The 17,179-nt window shown below is 40.9% G+C and overlaps 1 protein-coding gene across 1 annotated transcript in view; it reads left to right on the forward strand.

Moving 5' to 3' along the window:
- Nucleotides 1-17,179, forward strand: part of fras1 (Fraser extracellular matrix complex subunit 1) — a 303,563-nt gene that overhangs the window by 264,362 nt on the left and 22,022 nt on the right. The window contains exons 46-51 of the mRNA XM_039621075.1: nucleotides 693-872; nucleotides 6,869-6,993; nucleotides 7,980-8,120; nucleotides 9,000-9,227; nucleotides 12,004-12,117; nucleotides 15,283-15,433. Of these exons, the coding sequence (XP_039477009.1) occupies nucleotides 693-872; nucleotides 6,869-6,993; nucleotides 7,980-8,120; nucleotides 9,000-9,227; nucleotides 12,004-12,117; nucleotides 15,283-15,433 (939 nt within the window). The remainder of the gene's footprint in view (nucleotides 1-692; nucleotides 873-6,868; nucleotides 6,994-7,979; nucleotides 8,121-8,999; nucleotides 9,228-12,003; nucleotides 12,118-15,282; nucleotides 15,434-17,179) is intronic.

A 17,179-nucleotide genomic window follows, 5' to 3' on the forward strand; every position in this document is an offset into this window, starting at 1 on the left:
TTTTGCAGTTGTGGGTAGTCACTCCGAAAGACCCGTTCTGAGCCATGATAAACCCTGAAAACTCAGCTGTGCACATTTTTATTGTCACCGTTTCCATCTAAAAAGCTTCCTCTCGCTTCCTTCTGGGGATAAAGCCAAACTACTGCACTGGTTCATGAGAAGCTACTGGATATTGAAGGATTGCCTGTCCCTCACGGTTGAGCAGCATCCCGACTCTCTCATATCTTTTGCAGCTCTCTTTTTAGCCTATTATTTTCTCACCTTTTTCACTTTTCTGTTTATTGCACCCTCTCAGATGTGACTACAGGGAAGCTCTCCATCCATATCTCTTCCTGCCGTACTGCCCTCTGATGACTTCTTTGCCCTTCTCTCAATCTTTTCTATCCTTTCTTCACATCTTTCAAACCTATATCACTTTTTCACACCTCCTGATATGAAACTCCACTGTCGGTCTCGTTCTATATAAATCTCAGCTTTTTTCACCTCCTCCTTTCACCATCCTTTCTCCCTTTTACCAGGATAAGAAACTGATTCTTAATACTTTGAATTCCTTTTGGATGAATTGTTTTCCCAAACGCTGCCAAAAGTCAGGTTTTACTGATAAATCTTTGCTTGAAGGGGGGACTTTAAATTTTTTTTCTTCTCTCTGCTCCTTTTCTTTTTATACTGACCTTATTTATTTTATCTTGCAGAGGACCATCTCCCTCCATCTGTAGTGGTAAACAAAGGCCTGGTGCTTGATGAAAACTCAGTGAAGAAGCTGACCACGCTGCAGCTGTCAGCCAGCGACCAGGACAGCGAGCCGGGCGAGCTCATCTACCGTGTCACCAAACAGACGAGCCTGGGGCACCTCGAGCATGCTGCCAGTCCAGGTAGAGCAGGCCTTTATGTCAGTGTTTTTAGAAGCTAATTCCATACAGTACAGAAAGTCAGGTGTGCATGCTGTTTGTGAGGCAAAGCGCAGGGAAAGGCGAGATTACATATGCACAAGGGGCTGATTAGACAATGAGACACAGGAGGGCGCAAAAGCAAAGGTGACAGCCAAACTAAACCAAACCAAACTTTTTCAACTGCTTGGTGAGTTAGCATCCTGCATGCAAACTGCAGGTGACTGTCGCAATCTGATTGCAACCAAAGCAATCACAATGATGTTTTTGGTGCAGCAGACCCTGATTTCACCTGGCAACCACCACCAACCAATGGCTTTTTCCCCAAAGTTGCCAGGGGTGTGCAGCGCTGTGGTGCATTGATCACCTCTCCGGTTTGAGCTGTCCAAAGACATGCTTGTCAATTGTTGATTCTAAAGTGCCTGTTGGTGTGATGGAAGTAGAAGTATTTAAAAAAGTGACGACAGGGTGTGGCAGCACGAGAGCTGAGCTGAGGAAGCCTTCATGCATGAAATACCAAGAGAGTCAGGGGAACACCGGGGAGGATGACAATAAAACTAAAACAGGGAGCTAAGAACTTAATCACAAAAACTCGACTTCACTACAGTAACAGAAGAAAATGGAACCAAAAACTTTCCAAAACCAAATCTCATCACAAACTCTGTAGATGGAGAATCGTTCCCTTCTGTATATGATAACTGACACCACACACACAGACGGAGCTGTAATGAAGCTTGCTCCAGTTCCTCCATCCATTATTTCTGTTCTATTCCAGCTGCCCTCTACAAAACAGACACACTAACACACTCTGTCTTTCTGCTTCTTGTGACACAAACAAACTTCAAATGACTGCAGCCATAACTAAAATTCTCATCTTGTGATGCAATAAAGAGAAAACAAAAAAGGAATAACTGATATGAATCTAGATGTGGAGGAAATGGAGATGCTGATGCATCCTCCGATCACAGAGAGGTGATTATTAGCTTCCGTGCTGTTGAGGATTTCAGCCCCGGCTGAACGGATTCCCCACACGAGTGTGCTTGCAGCATGTTAACGAGCTGGATGTTAACACTGCTCCCCGATCTTCAAGCATCAGATCACCTCTGAGCCACAGAGCAGCACCGGATAATTACTGCTAGTCATTCAGCCAGTCTGTCACACCATGCTAACACGCACAGCTAGCCCACTGTCCCTATGGGAAGCTTGTCAGCATACGAGGAATGTCAAGGTAACAGCACAAAGAGATGAATGCTCCCTTTCAGCTCCCTCTCTCAAAGCCAGCGTTTTCAAGGGGCTTATTAAATGACTGAGGTTACACTCCAGCTGAGTGTTTGCCAAAAGGCACCTGTCCTGCAAAATGCTGAAGACGGTAACCTGCCTCACCTCCTCAGATGATTTTTGCAGCTTTGTTTTAGACACTAGTTTGAGGCGTCGCTCAAGCTTCCTAATAAATGACAGAAGTGGATACAGCTTTTGTTGTTTGATCCTAAAATTTAAAATTCTGATAAAGCTTGTCCTGAAGTTGAGCTGTGTAGCCATTTTTCTGCCACATTAAAGAAGGAAAGACTTGAGTCGGATCCATCGGCCAGGTTAACTTTAGTCAGGTTGTTGCTCATTAGAGTAGAAATATTCACCTCCCACAGCTGATGGGTGAACTGCTTCCTTCCAAAGACTCATAACTTAGAAACTATGACTATATTAAACGATTGTCCACATCAGTGTTGGTCAAGTTACTTTAAAAAAAGTAATTAGTTACTAATTGCTGATTACTTCTCCAAGAAAGTAATCCTGTTACTTTACTGATTTTTTGTTTTTAAAATTAATTAGTTACTTTATTACTTAGTTACTTTGTTTCTTTTTAAAAAATATTATACACAACCTGAATACGTAATAAAGCAATAGACCTTTCAGCCCAATTCTATTTTTTCTGCGTAATCTATCATGGATTTTTTTATGTTTTTGTCACTTTTTACGGAATCAAACTCAAAGTAATGTGAGTACTTCCAAGCTTTAAACTGCGTGGTCGTACTCTCTCCCGCACTCCATATTATCCGTTGTTGATCTACACGCGTCTGTTGCTGCTACGGGGGTCGCACGCTCCTACGTCATTGTCATGAGACACTCTCACAAACAAAATCACAAAGGTTTAGTAACACAGTAATGTAGCCTGCTTACAGGAAAGTAATAGTAATCTAATTACCTTTTTTTGGTAATCCCTTACTTTAGTCGTTACTTGAAAAAGTAATCGGATTATGTGTTATTGCCTTTCTCTGGTTCACATACAGAAAGTATCATAGAAGGATTTAAGGTATCATGCTACATTTGACCTCTGACCTCTTGTTCATGGTTAGTAAATTAAGAGTCAAAGTGAAAGACAAATTTAAAACTTTGTTACTTACTACTGTTGTTTGGAATAGATAGGAGTATGGGGAATTATATATTTTTATTTAAAGACAGCGTTGTCAAGAGAAAGAGAATGACCTGCCTAGTTAATAGGAAATATACTTTACTATAACACATAATAAGCTCCAGTTATTCATGTACTTTATTATTAAACATTTAAACAATGAACTGAATGTTACACATGTATATCTGCATATCTGTATAAAAAAAAATTATGTTAAGTATAGTAAAGTGGGTTTCAGCAGGACAAAATAAAAACCTTTGCTCTTGTTTTTATTTCAATACAAATTTCTTAAAGAAGAACAAAGAAAAGGAAATAAATAGATACAAAATATCACACTATTGCCCTTTAATTCTTTCTAAAAACCTGACATCTGTGCAGACCACAACTAGACAGATAAGCAGATCGAATTCAGACTTAAACTAACATCAGTCAGTCTGTAGAAGTCTAAAAAGTCAGTTTCTACCATTAAACATCCAATATACTCAACTTCGCAGAAAGCTTTGACTTCACGTGTGAAAATAGGAATGATTTTTGCTGTGTTATACTACAGTATCAGCTCAGATATTAACCTGCATAGCATTCAGCCCATGTTTAAACAAAATGTGGCATTTTCTGCTATTTCCTGTCAGGATAAATGGAAATGAAAATGTAATTTGCTTTAATATGATGGAGCTAAAAAAAGCTTGATTTTCATCACTGACTGAGAATATTGGATCTGTCTCCCAGCCTGCCTGTCCTGATTATAATGATGTATAAACCTTCAGCTGAGGAATAGATGCCAAAAGCCAAGAAGACCATAGAATTGAGCTCATTTTGCTGTCAGTAGATGATATGAAGACAGCTGATACTGAGATGTCTTTATTTCTTCGAAGCCTTGTTGGCATGTTGAATGAGTTATTGCCTTCCCCGTGTAATGTTTACAAGTTTTAATTTTTTTTAACTTTGTGAAATTCCCTCCCCTCTGTGGTGAGAAATAACTAAATTATTCAACAAGTTAATACCTTTGCAGCGAGGTCACCTGCGGCACGAGAAATCCATTTTCATGTTATTTAATGTACCTCCGTACAAAGACAGTCTGTAATGAAGTGCCTAATTTAAAATGTAACATCACCTATTGGTGAAACGAGCTTAGATTATAGGACTCACATGCTTTCATTTCTAGTCTTTAAAACCTGCCTCTACCCATCTAGTATGAATTCCTTCTGGGATACAAGTATGTATATTATGCACACACACAAACACACATGCAGCTATTACCCATTTTTTGTTTTTATACTTAAGATGAATTGTTGTTGAATGAAAACATTTTTCAAACACATGTAAAATGTGGCCAATTGTGTTTATTGTTCCCCCCCATCTCCCTAAAGAGGGAGGGAGATGATGGAGGAAATCAAAAACGAGGTGGGGGGGTTGAAAAGAAGGGGGTAAAGGGATTGTAGAAGGGGGGAAAAAGAGAGGGATAAGAGAGGGTAAAAAGAGGGATAGAAATAAGGAAAGAGAGAGGGGAGAGAAAACCCCAACAATCCCCTCTGAGCAAGCACAAGGCAACAGTGGATAGGAAAAACTCCTTTTAAAATGAAAGAAACCTAAAGGAGAAACCTATGGCAGAACCAAGTTTTTCTTGGAGCTCCTGATTCTGTTTGTCTTGGAGGCCCCATAGTTACAGTCGTGTGCGGGTGTCAAGGCAGCCTGAGCGTGAGATAAACCCAGGCATGCCGCACACACGAGGTGTGTATCCCAGGCAGAAATCTTCTTGCCGCAAGGACAAAGTTTTGCAACTGCATTGTCAGTCGTAGCCATGGTTAGCTAGAGGGTTGCGCACGTTAGCGAGACCGACACTGAGTGTGGAAAATATTGCTATTCCTCAGCTAGCGTGGGGTGAAAAGTAGTGCTACTTTTCTACAGGTATTGCTACCTAATGTGTAAAAACCGCTAGCGCCGAAGGGTATTGCTACCTGATGGTGAAGCTAGTGGTACCTTTATTAGCAAAGTGTTGCTACTTCGCTTTGGGAAAATATTGCTACTTCCCAGGGTGAAAGTATTGCTACTTGACACCAGCACTAGCTACAGAACAGTATTGCTACTGCTTGTATGCTAGTGGACAACTGAAATGCGGGGAACAAAGCGCCCGGCGACCGAGTTGTTCACTCGAATCTGTGGACAGTTTAGCTTAGCACCCAATAGCACAGTTGTCTACAGGCTTCTGTGAGAAGCGGGAAGAGGTTTTTGAATGACATCTGACGCTATGTCAGCCTATTATATAGGGAGGTGCTAGCCCCTCCTGACATGGGCGTCACTTAGCCAGCCTGTAAGGGCTGGCGTAATGGTATTTGAGCTTCTGATGAGGTCACGTAGGAGGCGTTCCCCATAGTGAGACACTCACTCATGCTACTCAGAGAACCGGGGTTATATACATAACCTTAAGTTTCTCCTCAATAATACCTCCTTTTTCTTGAAGCTGGTAGGCTAATTTTTCGAATTCAGCGCTCTTTCTCTCATTTTCTTGCGCCTGATTTGTATCAGCTACCAGTTAACTGGTAGCTGATACAAATCAGGATTTAAAACCATTTTTTTGTTTGTTTGTTTTTCTGTTTGACTCGTTGTTTTATTTAATATCGCAATTTATGCGATAATATTATGGGTTTGTTAAACTGTTCGATGTGAAAATGTTGGAAAATGAAATATCACAGCTGGAAATCAATGAAAATGGAAATTCAGAAGAAGTTCTGTCCTTTTCCTCATTAATGCACATCATAGATAACTGTGTAATGTGTCTGTTGCACACTTTGTGTGTCAGGAATAACCATAAATGCGTTGTCTTACAAATGGCTGCATCAGGTCTTTGCATCCACAATAAGCGAGGATAACAGAACTCCTGGGAAGCAAAAAAAATTCTGTTCTTGTGTTTCACGCTGAGTGATGCTGGAGTGTTGTAGACGAACCTGATTATGTTTCCCACTGGGTTTTAATCTTCAGAGGCAACACCGAGTAAAGAGAAGCATTATTATTTCAGTTTAACTTTAGTCTCAGTTTAGTTTTATCCCCTTGTGAATTTGATAAGAGCCAAATTGAGGAAACAAACTCAGTGTGTGGTCAGAAAACGCCATGGTGGCCTACAAACACATGTCACAACATAACGGAAACAGATGCAGAAGAATTCATCTCTGAAGTTTCTCACTTTATTGAACTGGCATGTGCCCGAGACCACCAGAGTTGGTGGAATGGACACCAGAAAGGACACAAAGAAAATCAAAGGTAGACAAAAATCAGTCAGGAGGGATCAGGAGAGAGCAACGGTCTGCCAAGCCATTCCCTGTTTCAGAGTTTTGTAGTTTTGCACCTGCTGTCGCTTTAATATTAAACTAACGAGTTTGAAATAGACTCACAGTGGTTTCTGCTTCTTAATTGGACAGACTTAAGTATAACCAACTTTGTGTTATGCTGTGATCATCAAGCATAACCTATTTTTTTAGCAGTGTAAAACCATCTCATACCAAAATATGAAAGATCAAATAACAAACATAATGGACGTTTTTGGGCTTAACGACTACTTTTCTCTCTTTTTTCTCTTTAGGCACCAGGATCAGCACCTTCACGCAGGCTGACCTGGCATCACGCAGCATCCAGTACGTCCACACCAGTGAAGAAGAGAAACATGCTGACCAGTTCTCCTTCACCGTGTCCGACGGGACAAATGAGGTGAATGGCAGAAGATTTTTACGATACCCTGGTAGCTTAACACATTTTAAAATTCATTCATGAAGGAGGTCTTGATGCAGATATCTACTGACTGCAACAGAAGCTCTGAAATGTTATTTGTTCTTCCTAAAGACCAATTGGGTTTTAAAAATAACTTTGTTCCAAGGTTGGCCTAGAAATAAGTCAGCAGTCCTTGTGTGTCCAAAGAGGGACCTTTAAGCTCAAGTGCAGGGAAACAACCTTAAATGGTGCAGAAAACAAGCTGTTAACAGGAATTAAGAAAGAAAACCAGAAAGAGAAATGTTTTCTGATCTCTTAAAAGCTTAGCTTAATTAAAAAAACCTTAACGATGTCATAAAATTGAAAGATATGAAAGAAATATGAAATCTAACAAACTCCACAGCTTTTATAACAGCGAGAAAGTGGCAGCTTCCTTTCCCGGTTCACCTCATGCATAAATCTGCCTTGCTAATCCAAACTAATGAGGATCACAAGGACTCGAGTAAACATGTGAAAAAGGTCATTTGGCCTTCACGCCTGGCTGACTGCAATGTGTGGAAGCTTTGTGGCCACTGTGGTAGTTGGTGAAGTTGTGTAGCCCTTTGGTACTTTTGCTAACTCTGAGAAGCCTGTTCTGTTTCCTGCTGGAGAGCTACTGCATATTTATAATCAAGTGTTTTGCTTTAAGATTAGAAGGGGGGGGATTTTTAATGATACCAAAGCAGAATATTGTTCTGTCCCTGCGAGGAGATGGGATTACTTGAGGGCATACCAATACACAGTTTCTGTATTAATACAGTTTGTGGTATTTGGGTTATGCCATCTGGGGTTAAACTTTGTCATCATAATGAGACTTTTCTATTTGCTGAATTGTTGAGAAAGTTCTCAGTGGAAAGTAGGAAGTTGATGGCAGGATGTATTTTTGGTTACACGTGTGTATTGCTCATAGACTGTTTCATCATCTTATTATTTTTCTTTGTCTTCAGGTTGCCCAGACTTTCTACATCACCATCAAGCCTGTGGACGACTCCCTGCCTCTTCTTCAGGTCCCTGGCATGAGGGTGCAGGAGGGTGTGAGAAAGACCATCACTGAGTTTGAGCTGAAAGCCACCGATGCGGACACAGAGGTAACACACTGGCTACATACGTTTTCTGCAAATCTTTCACAGCTTTAATTACAGTGTATGCGTGACATCATGACAAGAATCAGGTGTCACCTTCTGTAGAGGGAACTGTGACAGAGACGCTTTGAGCACTTCAGAAGGTCTTAAAGGAAAACAAAACAAAAAACTTTTCAAATGTGTAACTGAGGTCAAAATAAAGCATTCAAGGACTGATTTCTGCAGCATGCACACTCATACTTCTGCTTTACTTAAGGCTAAACTAAGGCAAATGTTGCTTTCCATCCTCTGCTGCATATACAGTATTATAGACTTAATAATATGTATAAAGTTTATATGAAGTAATTTCAATGAGCTCTTTTGCCCTTTTCCTTCTTTAAGCATCTGATTTGCTTTATGAGCTGCACAATATAAACAGATAATATCTTTGAAGCTTGGTATGATTCGCAAACTAATTGGCATCATGTTTGGAATGAACCCAAAGCAGTACAGTTACCAGTTTAGAAAAGAGCAGGAAATCTGAATATTTATTTTGAGATCATTACCTAAGCTGACTAAACTAAGATGCTGGTTTAAGGGATAATCCAACATAAATCCCATAAATCTGTAATTGTCAGTAAAAACTTGAAGATTTATTTTCTACTGCTTTATTGTAGAATTTTAGAGAATAACACCCGAAAGTGATGTAAAGGTTCACCACTATAGATGTTTTGAAGCTGATTCCTGAATTTGAGTTCTCACTATTTTGCATGCTTGGCTGTTTGTTGTGCAGAACAAACACTGCTCCTTTATGTAGCTTCATCCTAGGGAGACATTGCAGGCGATATCACTGAGCCGTCCTTCCTTTCCCTGCATTTTCCCTCCTATAACACGACCTTCCTCCAGGCGGAGTCTATCGTCTTTAGCGTCGTCCAGGCTCCTCGACACGGCACCATCGAGCGCACCATCAACGGCCAACACTACCGACAGACCAGCAGCTTCACCATGGACGACATCTACCAGAACCGCATCAGCTACAACCACGACGGCTCCAACTCGCTCAAAGACCGCTTCACCTTTACCGTGACCGACAGCACCAACTTGCTGTTCATGGTGGAGGACGACGGCAAAGAGGTGTGTGTGTGTGTGTGTGTGTGTGTGTGTGTGTGTGTGTGTGTGTGTGTGTGTGTGTGTGTGTGTGTGTGTGTGTGTGTGTGTGTGTGTGTGTGTGTGTGTGTGTGTGTGTAAAATGGCACCTTCTGGACAGTTTTATTACAGTGGGATGATTGAAATGGCAGAGTGAGGGCATGTCTGCGAGAGTGTGCGTGCTCTGACCTTTCGTGAATTTGTGGGTGTATTCATGTGCTTCTGTCTTTGTGAGGACAGAAGCTGGGCGCGTTTGCAAAGGGTGGGCACCTCCGGAAACAGAGAGTGAAAATATTTTTGCAAAGAACATGTTTGGAAGGACAGGATATTTCTGTAGCATGGAAGGAGCAGCTTTATGTTTGCAGCTCATTTCATTTGAATAATATTTAGAGTCCTACAGGGCGGAGACACACAAAGTTTGGTGTTATTAAATGTGCGGTATTTAATTATCTGCTACCCTGAAAACTCACATAGATTCAGTGAAGGGCCACACAATGGACAGTTTACTTAAAACATGAAAAACTGCTGTGCTGCGAGACTTTGGCCCGTATGGATGTGCCACAATCTGCCGCCCGAATGGGTTGCAGGTACAGCGTAATGCTACCAGCAGTGACACTGGCAAAAAGCAGAACTAAAAACTGTTACTGTCATTTGCACTGAAGCAGGTGAAATGGATAAACAGTGGTTTATGTTTCCTAAATGGAAACAGTAACAATTCTGAAGTAAAACATCGCTTTCAGAGCCAGCCTCTAGTGGACATCAGAGGAACTACATTTTAACACTTCTCTATTCTTCAGCTGAGGAGTTGCCACTTGGGCAAACAAAAGTGCAGCACACTATGTTGTCTCTAGAAATGTATTAACCCGGTGCCACTATCGAGGATTGTACGATGGTCCGTGAGGAGGGGATTATTCCACGTATGTGTGCCTTGGTTGCACTTTGACATCCTTGCGAGTGGTTTGTTTTCACAGCTAGACCAGAAACCATCACACAGTGGTCCCTACAACTACAGAAGGACGAATGTGTGTGCAATGGTAATGTCAGCTTTATGGTTATGAGCAAGCCTCAGGGTGAATTGACTCCTCTGCTTGTCAGTTTTCCCCCCTCAGCTCCACCACCTGTCATTACTAATAGCCCATGTGATTAAACTGAATGACAGCATGTAGGTATTGACAGCCCCGATCACAAACACACACTTCCCATCCTTGGGTTTATTATCTTTCCATCACCTGGGGACATTTGGCTCGACAGCCACACGTGCTCTGCAGCTCAGTAGATGCTTCGTGGCATTATCTCTGCCGTCGTTGTGGTTTCATTCCCACTGGAGCTGCTGTGTTATTAAATAATGTATGAGTTGCTGTAAACTGTGTGGACAAGCTCAGCCTTCAAGTGGCACGTGTCAAAGTTGGCCTTATTAGCCTCTCTTGTGGTGATTAGTTGCTCCCTCATGCACCTCAGACAGAAGGCGGTAACTGTGAATACTGGAGTAACTTATCTGATTTAGCCTGCCATTGCTGTTGGAAGCGGCTGAATCAATAAAGTAAAACCCAGCAGAACGTTTAAATAGTTCCTAAGAACATTTTGATTGCTGTTTTAAGATTCATTGTGAACACAAAGCTTTCAAAACTTTGGTCAATGAGAATGACTTCAAGTGGAACCTACAGTGAAGTCTGTGCATGTCTCTAGTACGGCTTTTTGCAGCCGGACATTGCAAAAAGAGGAATGTACTCCAAAGTCTGAAGGCGTATTTTAATAGCTGGGTGTCTAAGTTTAGGTTTTTGTGCTTTCTTTGAGCTTTAAACACTTATTTAATATGTTTAAGTTTGTGTTTCTGAGCTCTGGTTTCTGTTAGCGTCCCCAGCGTCTCCCTGTCTGTGCTCCGTCTCGTTCATCTGCTTCTGTCTTCTGTGCTTCACTGTCTGTGATCATGCTCGAGCTCATCTCCAGAGTCAATTATCTTCTGTTTGTTTCCTGCTTCATTTTAAAGGTCAAGGATACCTTTGAGTGGTCACTTTTTCTTAGAAGCGTTTTTAACTGAGTGAAGAGAAGTAAGTGCGTGGCAGCCATAATAAGAGCTGGTCGAATTGTCTAAATACTGAGAAAAGGTGATTCAACTCACCTTCATTATCTCCTTTGGCAGGAGAAGATCCCATAATTCACAGTGACGCACCATCCGACCATCATTAAAAGCAATCAATACACAAAACTGACAAAGTGCGCCGATCATATAATTATGTTAATTATGTGTGTTTTTCTATTTCCATAATCTGCTGATATATTTAGAATTTTCAGCCAGAGCCTGTTAAACTCACAGCTGCACTCTGAATATCACACTGCTGTAATAAAATCTGCTTCATGTCGAGTTGTGTGAAGAACGTAGATTACTGTTAGCGCTCTAATTCCAGATTATGAGGGTATTATGGTAATTAATCAAAGTGCATTTGAGGTTTGCTATAGTTCAGTTTGTATTTGTCATGTCTGTTGTATTGCCAGACATGAGTATTATCATTAATTAAGTTTTACTTTGGATCAGCTGGGATGAGCGATAGATGCAGGGGATTTTGTTTTAGTTGAGTTGAAATCCTGAACGAGGAGGAGCTCAGAAGTTACACTGGATCAGTCGCCAGCAGGAAAACACAAGAAAATTAGAAACGCTGTAGCTTTTAACACTGTAGCTTTTACTACTTGTTAAAATTCACTTAAACCATGTCTGCTGTCTTTAAAAATATCTTTTAATTTCTTTCATTTTGGGGGGGTTTTCCAGATAGTGACAGCCGCTCCCCAGAAGTTCAAGATAGATATCCTGCCAGTTGATGATGGAACGCCGTTAATTTTCACCAACCTGGGACTGCAGTGGCTGGAGTACATGGATAACAAGGTACAAGGCTTTCTTTTTGCAGGGACACATTTTTATTTTTCCATCATGAGTAAAAAGAATATGAGGTTTGATTAAAAGAGAACAGATCCATAAAAATCAAAAGCTTTATGTAATTCAAAGTTTGAAGTCAAGGTCAAGCTCATCTTCTCAGGCATGTTCAACTGTCTAACGTCATCTCTTAGAGAGAAGAGATGATTGAACAAAAATGCCACAAACCTGGGCTGTTACATCATCAGTAAGACTGATGTTTACATCCTCAGCATCAGTTGCAGACTGGTCTGCTTTGTGGATGGAGATGATGAAGTAAATGACCTCCCTCAGACAATAAACACACACAGTTTCAGGCAGTCTCACATTCTATTACACACACACACACCAGAGGAGAGATAACCACATGCATGACAGGCAAAGCAGGAATTGAGACTATGTGTTCATATGATCCCGGGACATAAAGTTTGAAAAATTAAGTTTAAAGATGTTAAAGATGTCTTTCATGTTTTGACACACTGGAGGAGATCCAGTGCACGTGTCAGAGGTGAGAGTAGAAGAAGACATCGTTTCCAGGGAGTAATGTGGGAGAAACAGCAGCCCAGAGGTGTGCAAGAACAAAAGGTCTTTAAATCATTAAACTTTTTACCCCTCGAGCAGTTGGCATGGATGCCCAGGTTTGTGAATACGATAACCTGAAAATGAAGCAATTTGGGGTTTTTCTAATTGATACCATAGATACCTCTAGTCTCGCAAAAGTTTGAATCTCAGTGACCTCGATCTCAAGGTCAAGGTCTGAGTCCAAGTCTTGTGACTCAAGACTGAGGTAAAGCAGGATTTTGACATTTATTCCATAGGTACAGCTTCTAAGAGGCTGATATTTTTATATTTTGATGGAGCTGCTCTCAAAGCTTTGTGATCACACCTCAGTTCCTATAATTCAGTCCTGGTCCTGCATCACAGTGTGTGGTGTGGAATAACACTGTGTCAGAAATTTAGCTTGACTATCTGAGCGTGGCTGCTGCTGCTACTAACCAGCAAACCAAAATGCAGCATGTAGCGATGCACTGATTAAGGGGACACTGACCCCTCTGTGAAAAACCGGCACACACCCAAACAAATTTGGACAGCAGAAGCCGGTGATGTGTGCTCTAGCTTCTGACTGAAGCGAGGACAACACTGGATGGACAGAAATAGCCAAAGATTTAGATTTCAGGTAGTAGGCATTTGTTATTGTACACACTACATGCATAAAACCTGGTGTCCTTCCCATATTTATTAAATCCAGGTCTCACAGTGTGGTGATAAATAAATTCTGCAGAAATCCAAGTGAGTAGGCATTTAGGAAACGAATATAATTAAACTATTTGTGATGTTTAATAGCCGTAAAGTGAGAACAGCGGACACTGAAGAGAACTTTTTCTAATTTATTACCTTTAATTGGACACCAGCAGAGGACTGAAACATCAGGATAATTCAGATGTGTTTAAATGAGCTGCGTGTTTGCTCAGCAGAACTCTCTCTGAGCAAATTATGTTTTAAAAAGTGCCAGCACACCCTGCTCTGCCTGAATATTCTCCAGCAGAGTAAATGTGTCTGTGTGAAGTGCGAAGGAGAAGCTCCATCACTGTTTGTTCTGAAATTAGCCACTCCACCTCCACCTGCTGGCTTGCACACCTCATCACAATGCAGCACACAGGTTTGTTTTGTTGGCACTGTAAATATGTCACATCGTTCATTTATTCTCAGCCTGTGCTGTGTTTGCGCTGCAGGTAATTAAGTCCTGGGTGTTTTATCACTGAGCCAAATTATCATACTGTTACACAACTGTATCTTCTCCTGAGTGCTGGAGGGGAAAGCAAAACCTGACCATTACCAATTGATCATATAGGCAGGAGACCTTTGGTCAAAGAAAATTATTATTCCATCTGAACTCATTAATATTTGGAGGTGCAGCTGTGTTCTGGGATATCCTACACTTCCATGTGCAAGCATGCCTGAGGTTGAGGAGGAGCAAGAAGGTGGTCCCATGATAGTGCAGTTTTTGTTATGGCCTGCAGGGGGAGGCAATTTCAAAACTCTCACTGAGTTTTATTTAATACAACACGATGTTTCGTTTACTAACTGTGGTCCTCTTTAGTTATTTAGGTAAAGCGGGGCATGCATTACAGCATCGTTACCCTGCCTCTAACTTTTTGCTAGAACAAATCTACCTACGGTTAAAAATAAAATAACCTGAACCTGAAAATGTTCAAATCAAGGATTCCCAGAACTGTAGTTCCCAACCCAGCGTCCACATAGAAGTTACTGGCAAATCGAAAAAGAAGGTTGGTTGCAAAGTGGTTTGCAGAAGAAACGGCTTAAAAAACACAGCTGACATGAACTTTGTTTGTTGGATACATTGAAACTTATTTGTAATAATCATAAATGAAACATCTTTAAAATATATGAGACACACCAAAAAACATTTTAAGCCATCGCATCACCTTCTGTGGTGATTTTATCTGTTTTTAGAAACAAATGGTTCTCAACACTGGTGGATTTATTTTTTTTACACGTTCCAGATGTGCAAGCTGGTGGTTTTAAACTTTGGAAAACTTGTAAAGACAACGTAGAGATCAGTCCAAAGTCCTTCATCCAACTAAGAGTCAAATAACAACTGTGTGGATGCTAATCTGTACTAAAGTGGGGAGATCAGTGTGTACAATAGCGTTTCCCACTAATTTATCCAAACTCACTGGAACAATTAGCGAGTTTATAACTCACATAAACCAGATGCTGTCCATTAACAGAATAGAAAAGTCAACTACTTTGCCTTTCAGAGGAGGGGCTCTTTAAACTTTTGTTGGCTGAATGTCAATGTCGAGATCAGATACAGAAGCAAACACATTTTTTAGTTTGCGTTGTGATGTTGGATATGCTGATTTCTGTTTTTTGAGCCAGTAGTGAGGCGACGCTTCTTAACAGCTGTATTTTTGCTATGATAGCTACATCAGGGAAGCTGAAATTGAAAAGAAAAGCTTCCTGCTCAGCTGAATCATAGTGTGACATTGTGAATGAAATGCCCAGTAATGAATTCTTGCACTGTGAGAGCTCCGCTTTGAAGCACAGATGATTTCTGTACGGTGAAAACTGAAAAACAGGAAATTTGAGTCATTTCTGTCTGATGTCTGTCAGGCCACCAATCTGATCACCAAGAAGGAGCTGCTGACCATGGACCCGGACACAGATGATGGACAGCTGGTTTATGAAATCACCACAGAGCCAAAGCACGGCTTCCTGGAGAGCAAGCTGAAACCTGGGAACCCCATTACCGCATTCACACAAGGTACAGAAGCTCTCTCTGTGGCCTTTATATTTGCAGCAGCAACATTTTAACTTATAAGATAACCCATCCCTCTTAACTTCTCCTCCTCAGACAGCTTCAATCGTTGTCCAAAAAAAGAGTCAGTTCATCAAATTTATCCAGAGAGTCTGTATTTATAATGCTGACCCTTCGTCTTTGTAACTTTTGCAACAAATCCTGATTGGTCCAGAAGCTGATATCCACACGATTGTGCTTATCCACTAAAGTGTCCTCAAAGATCATCTTATTTTGACCATTTTGAGCATTGTGGAGCACCAATTCAAGGCAAATGTGATAGCTAAGTCAGTCAGAGATCAGCAAATTAAAAAGTCATAGCTGAAACTTTTGTCTTTGACTGCATGAAGCTGCATTTCTATCAGCATAGGTACAAAATTAAAACACGTGCAGGAAGCAGAAGAATTTTTCTTTTAACTGTAAATCTTTTTTTTTACTCCTAGAAATATTAATATAAATTATTTATGGGATTCTCAACATTCCCCACCACACACAAATGCTCAGCATGTCCTCTGGTGTCCTGTACTCAGGACAATTAATAACCATCATCATGATTTTGGGACGTTTCCTTTAAAAAGTTTGAAAATGATTTGATCGTGAGCTACTTTGTTGCTGCTAAGTGTAAGGAGATGTTGGCCAACCTTCTGGGTTTCCCTCAGATTCAGTAACGTAGTTGAGATAAACATCCAGTGATCCAACTTTGGATTGCAGGGAGGATGTCTCAGGGCAAGAATGGGACACTGGACAAACACAAACTCTAACAGAAAAGTGAACTGTGTCCATATTTGTGTCACTGTTCCCTGGTGTCAGATTTTTTACTGTTTTCCTTTGAATTAAGATGTTTGTTAACATTAAATTAAGACCATGAGCACAGTTTATCGTGGAAGCAGTGGTCTGATTGCTGATCTACCAATAATTTTAATTTAACTGCATTTTATATCAAAGAAAATTTCCATCAGCTCACCACAGGTTGAGCAAAAGAGTGGGTGAAGTTTTGCCTTTCCCCTCCTCCTGTGAGCTTTGATGTTTTTTGCTTTTCCTGCTTCAAATATTCATAAAAAATTAGGATAATTTTCCTTTTTTGTGTCATAGTGAATACTAATAAACCATATACTACATGTGCATTTTAAAAACTCACATCAATGGGCTGATGGTGTATGATATTAAAAGGAAATGAAGGCTACTTTTTGATAAGGTATGCAGGAAATGGTTATCTTATCAGGTTAGTGTGGGATCACCACATAGTTGGGATATACTGTGTACAGCTGCAGTTAGTGCCAATTTATGTTTCCAAATCAAACCCGTATGACTCTTTAAAATGAAGCCATGGCTTTCTGACTCCCTTCAAGTTCAATCTTTTTTCTCTTCTGTGATAGTTTCATTTGAAGGACCTTTTAATGCCTGAGGATTAGCTATGCCTCAGAGCTGTTGGGACTCACAAATTGGAAACCCGTTGCTCCTGGGCTTTCCTTCTAAACTCCCTCAGCGGATGACATAAACCACAAAGACTTCTCTATCAGTGTATAAAGAGCCACCTGTTTCCTTCACTGTACCCAGTTCAGTGTTGCATCGGTGCCCTCTTCTGTTCATCCTGCATCCTTCGTGCCGCTGCAGATAAAACTGTGCCTGTTGGAAGGTAGAGGAGGGGAAAACAAAAGACTCCTTTACATTTTGCCTTCATCGTGAGAAGGTGGGACAAAAGCTTGACCCCAC

This window comes from Oreochromis aureus, linkage group 12, assembly GCF_013358895.1.
Source record: "Oreochromis aureus strain Israel breed Guangdong linkage group 12, ZZ_aureus, whole genome shotgun sequence".
NCBI lineage: Eukaryota > Metazoa > Chordata > Actinopteri > Cichliformes > Cichlidae > Oreochromis > Oreochromis aureus.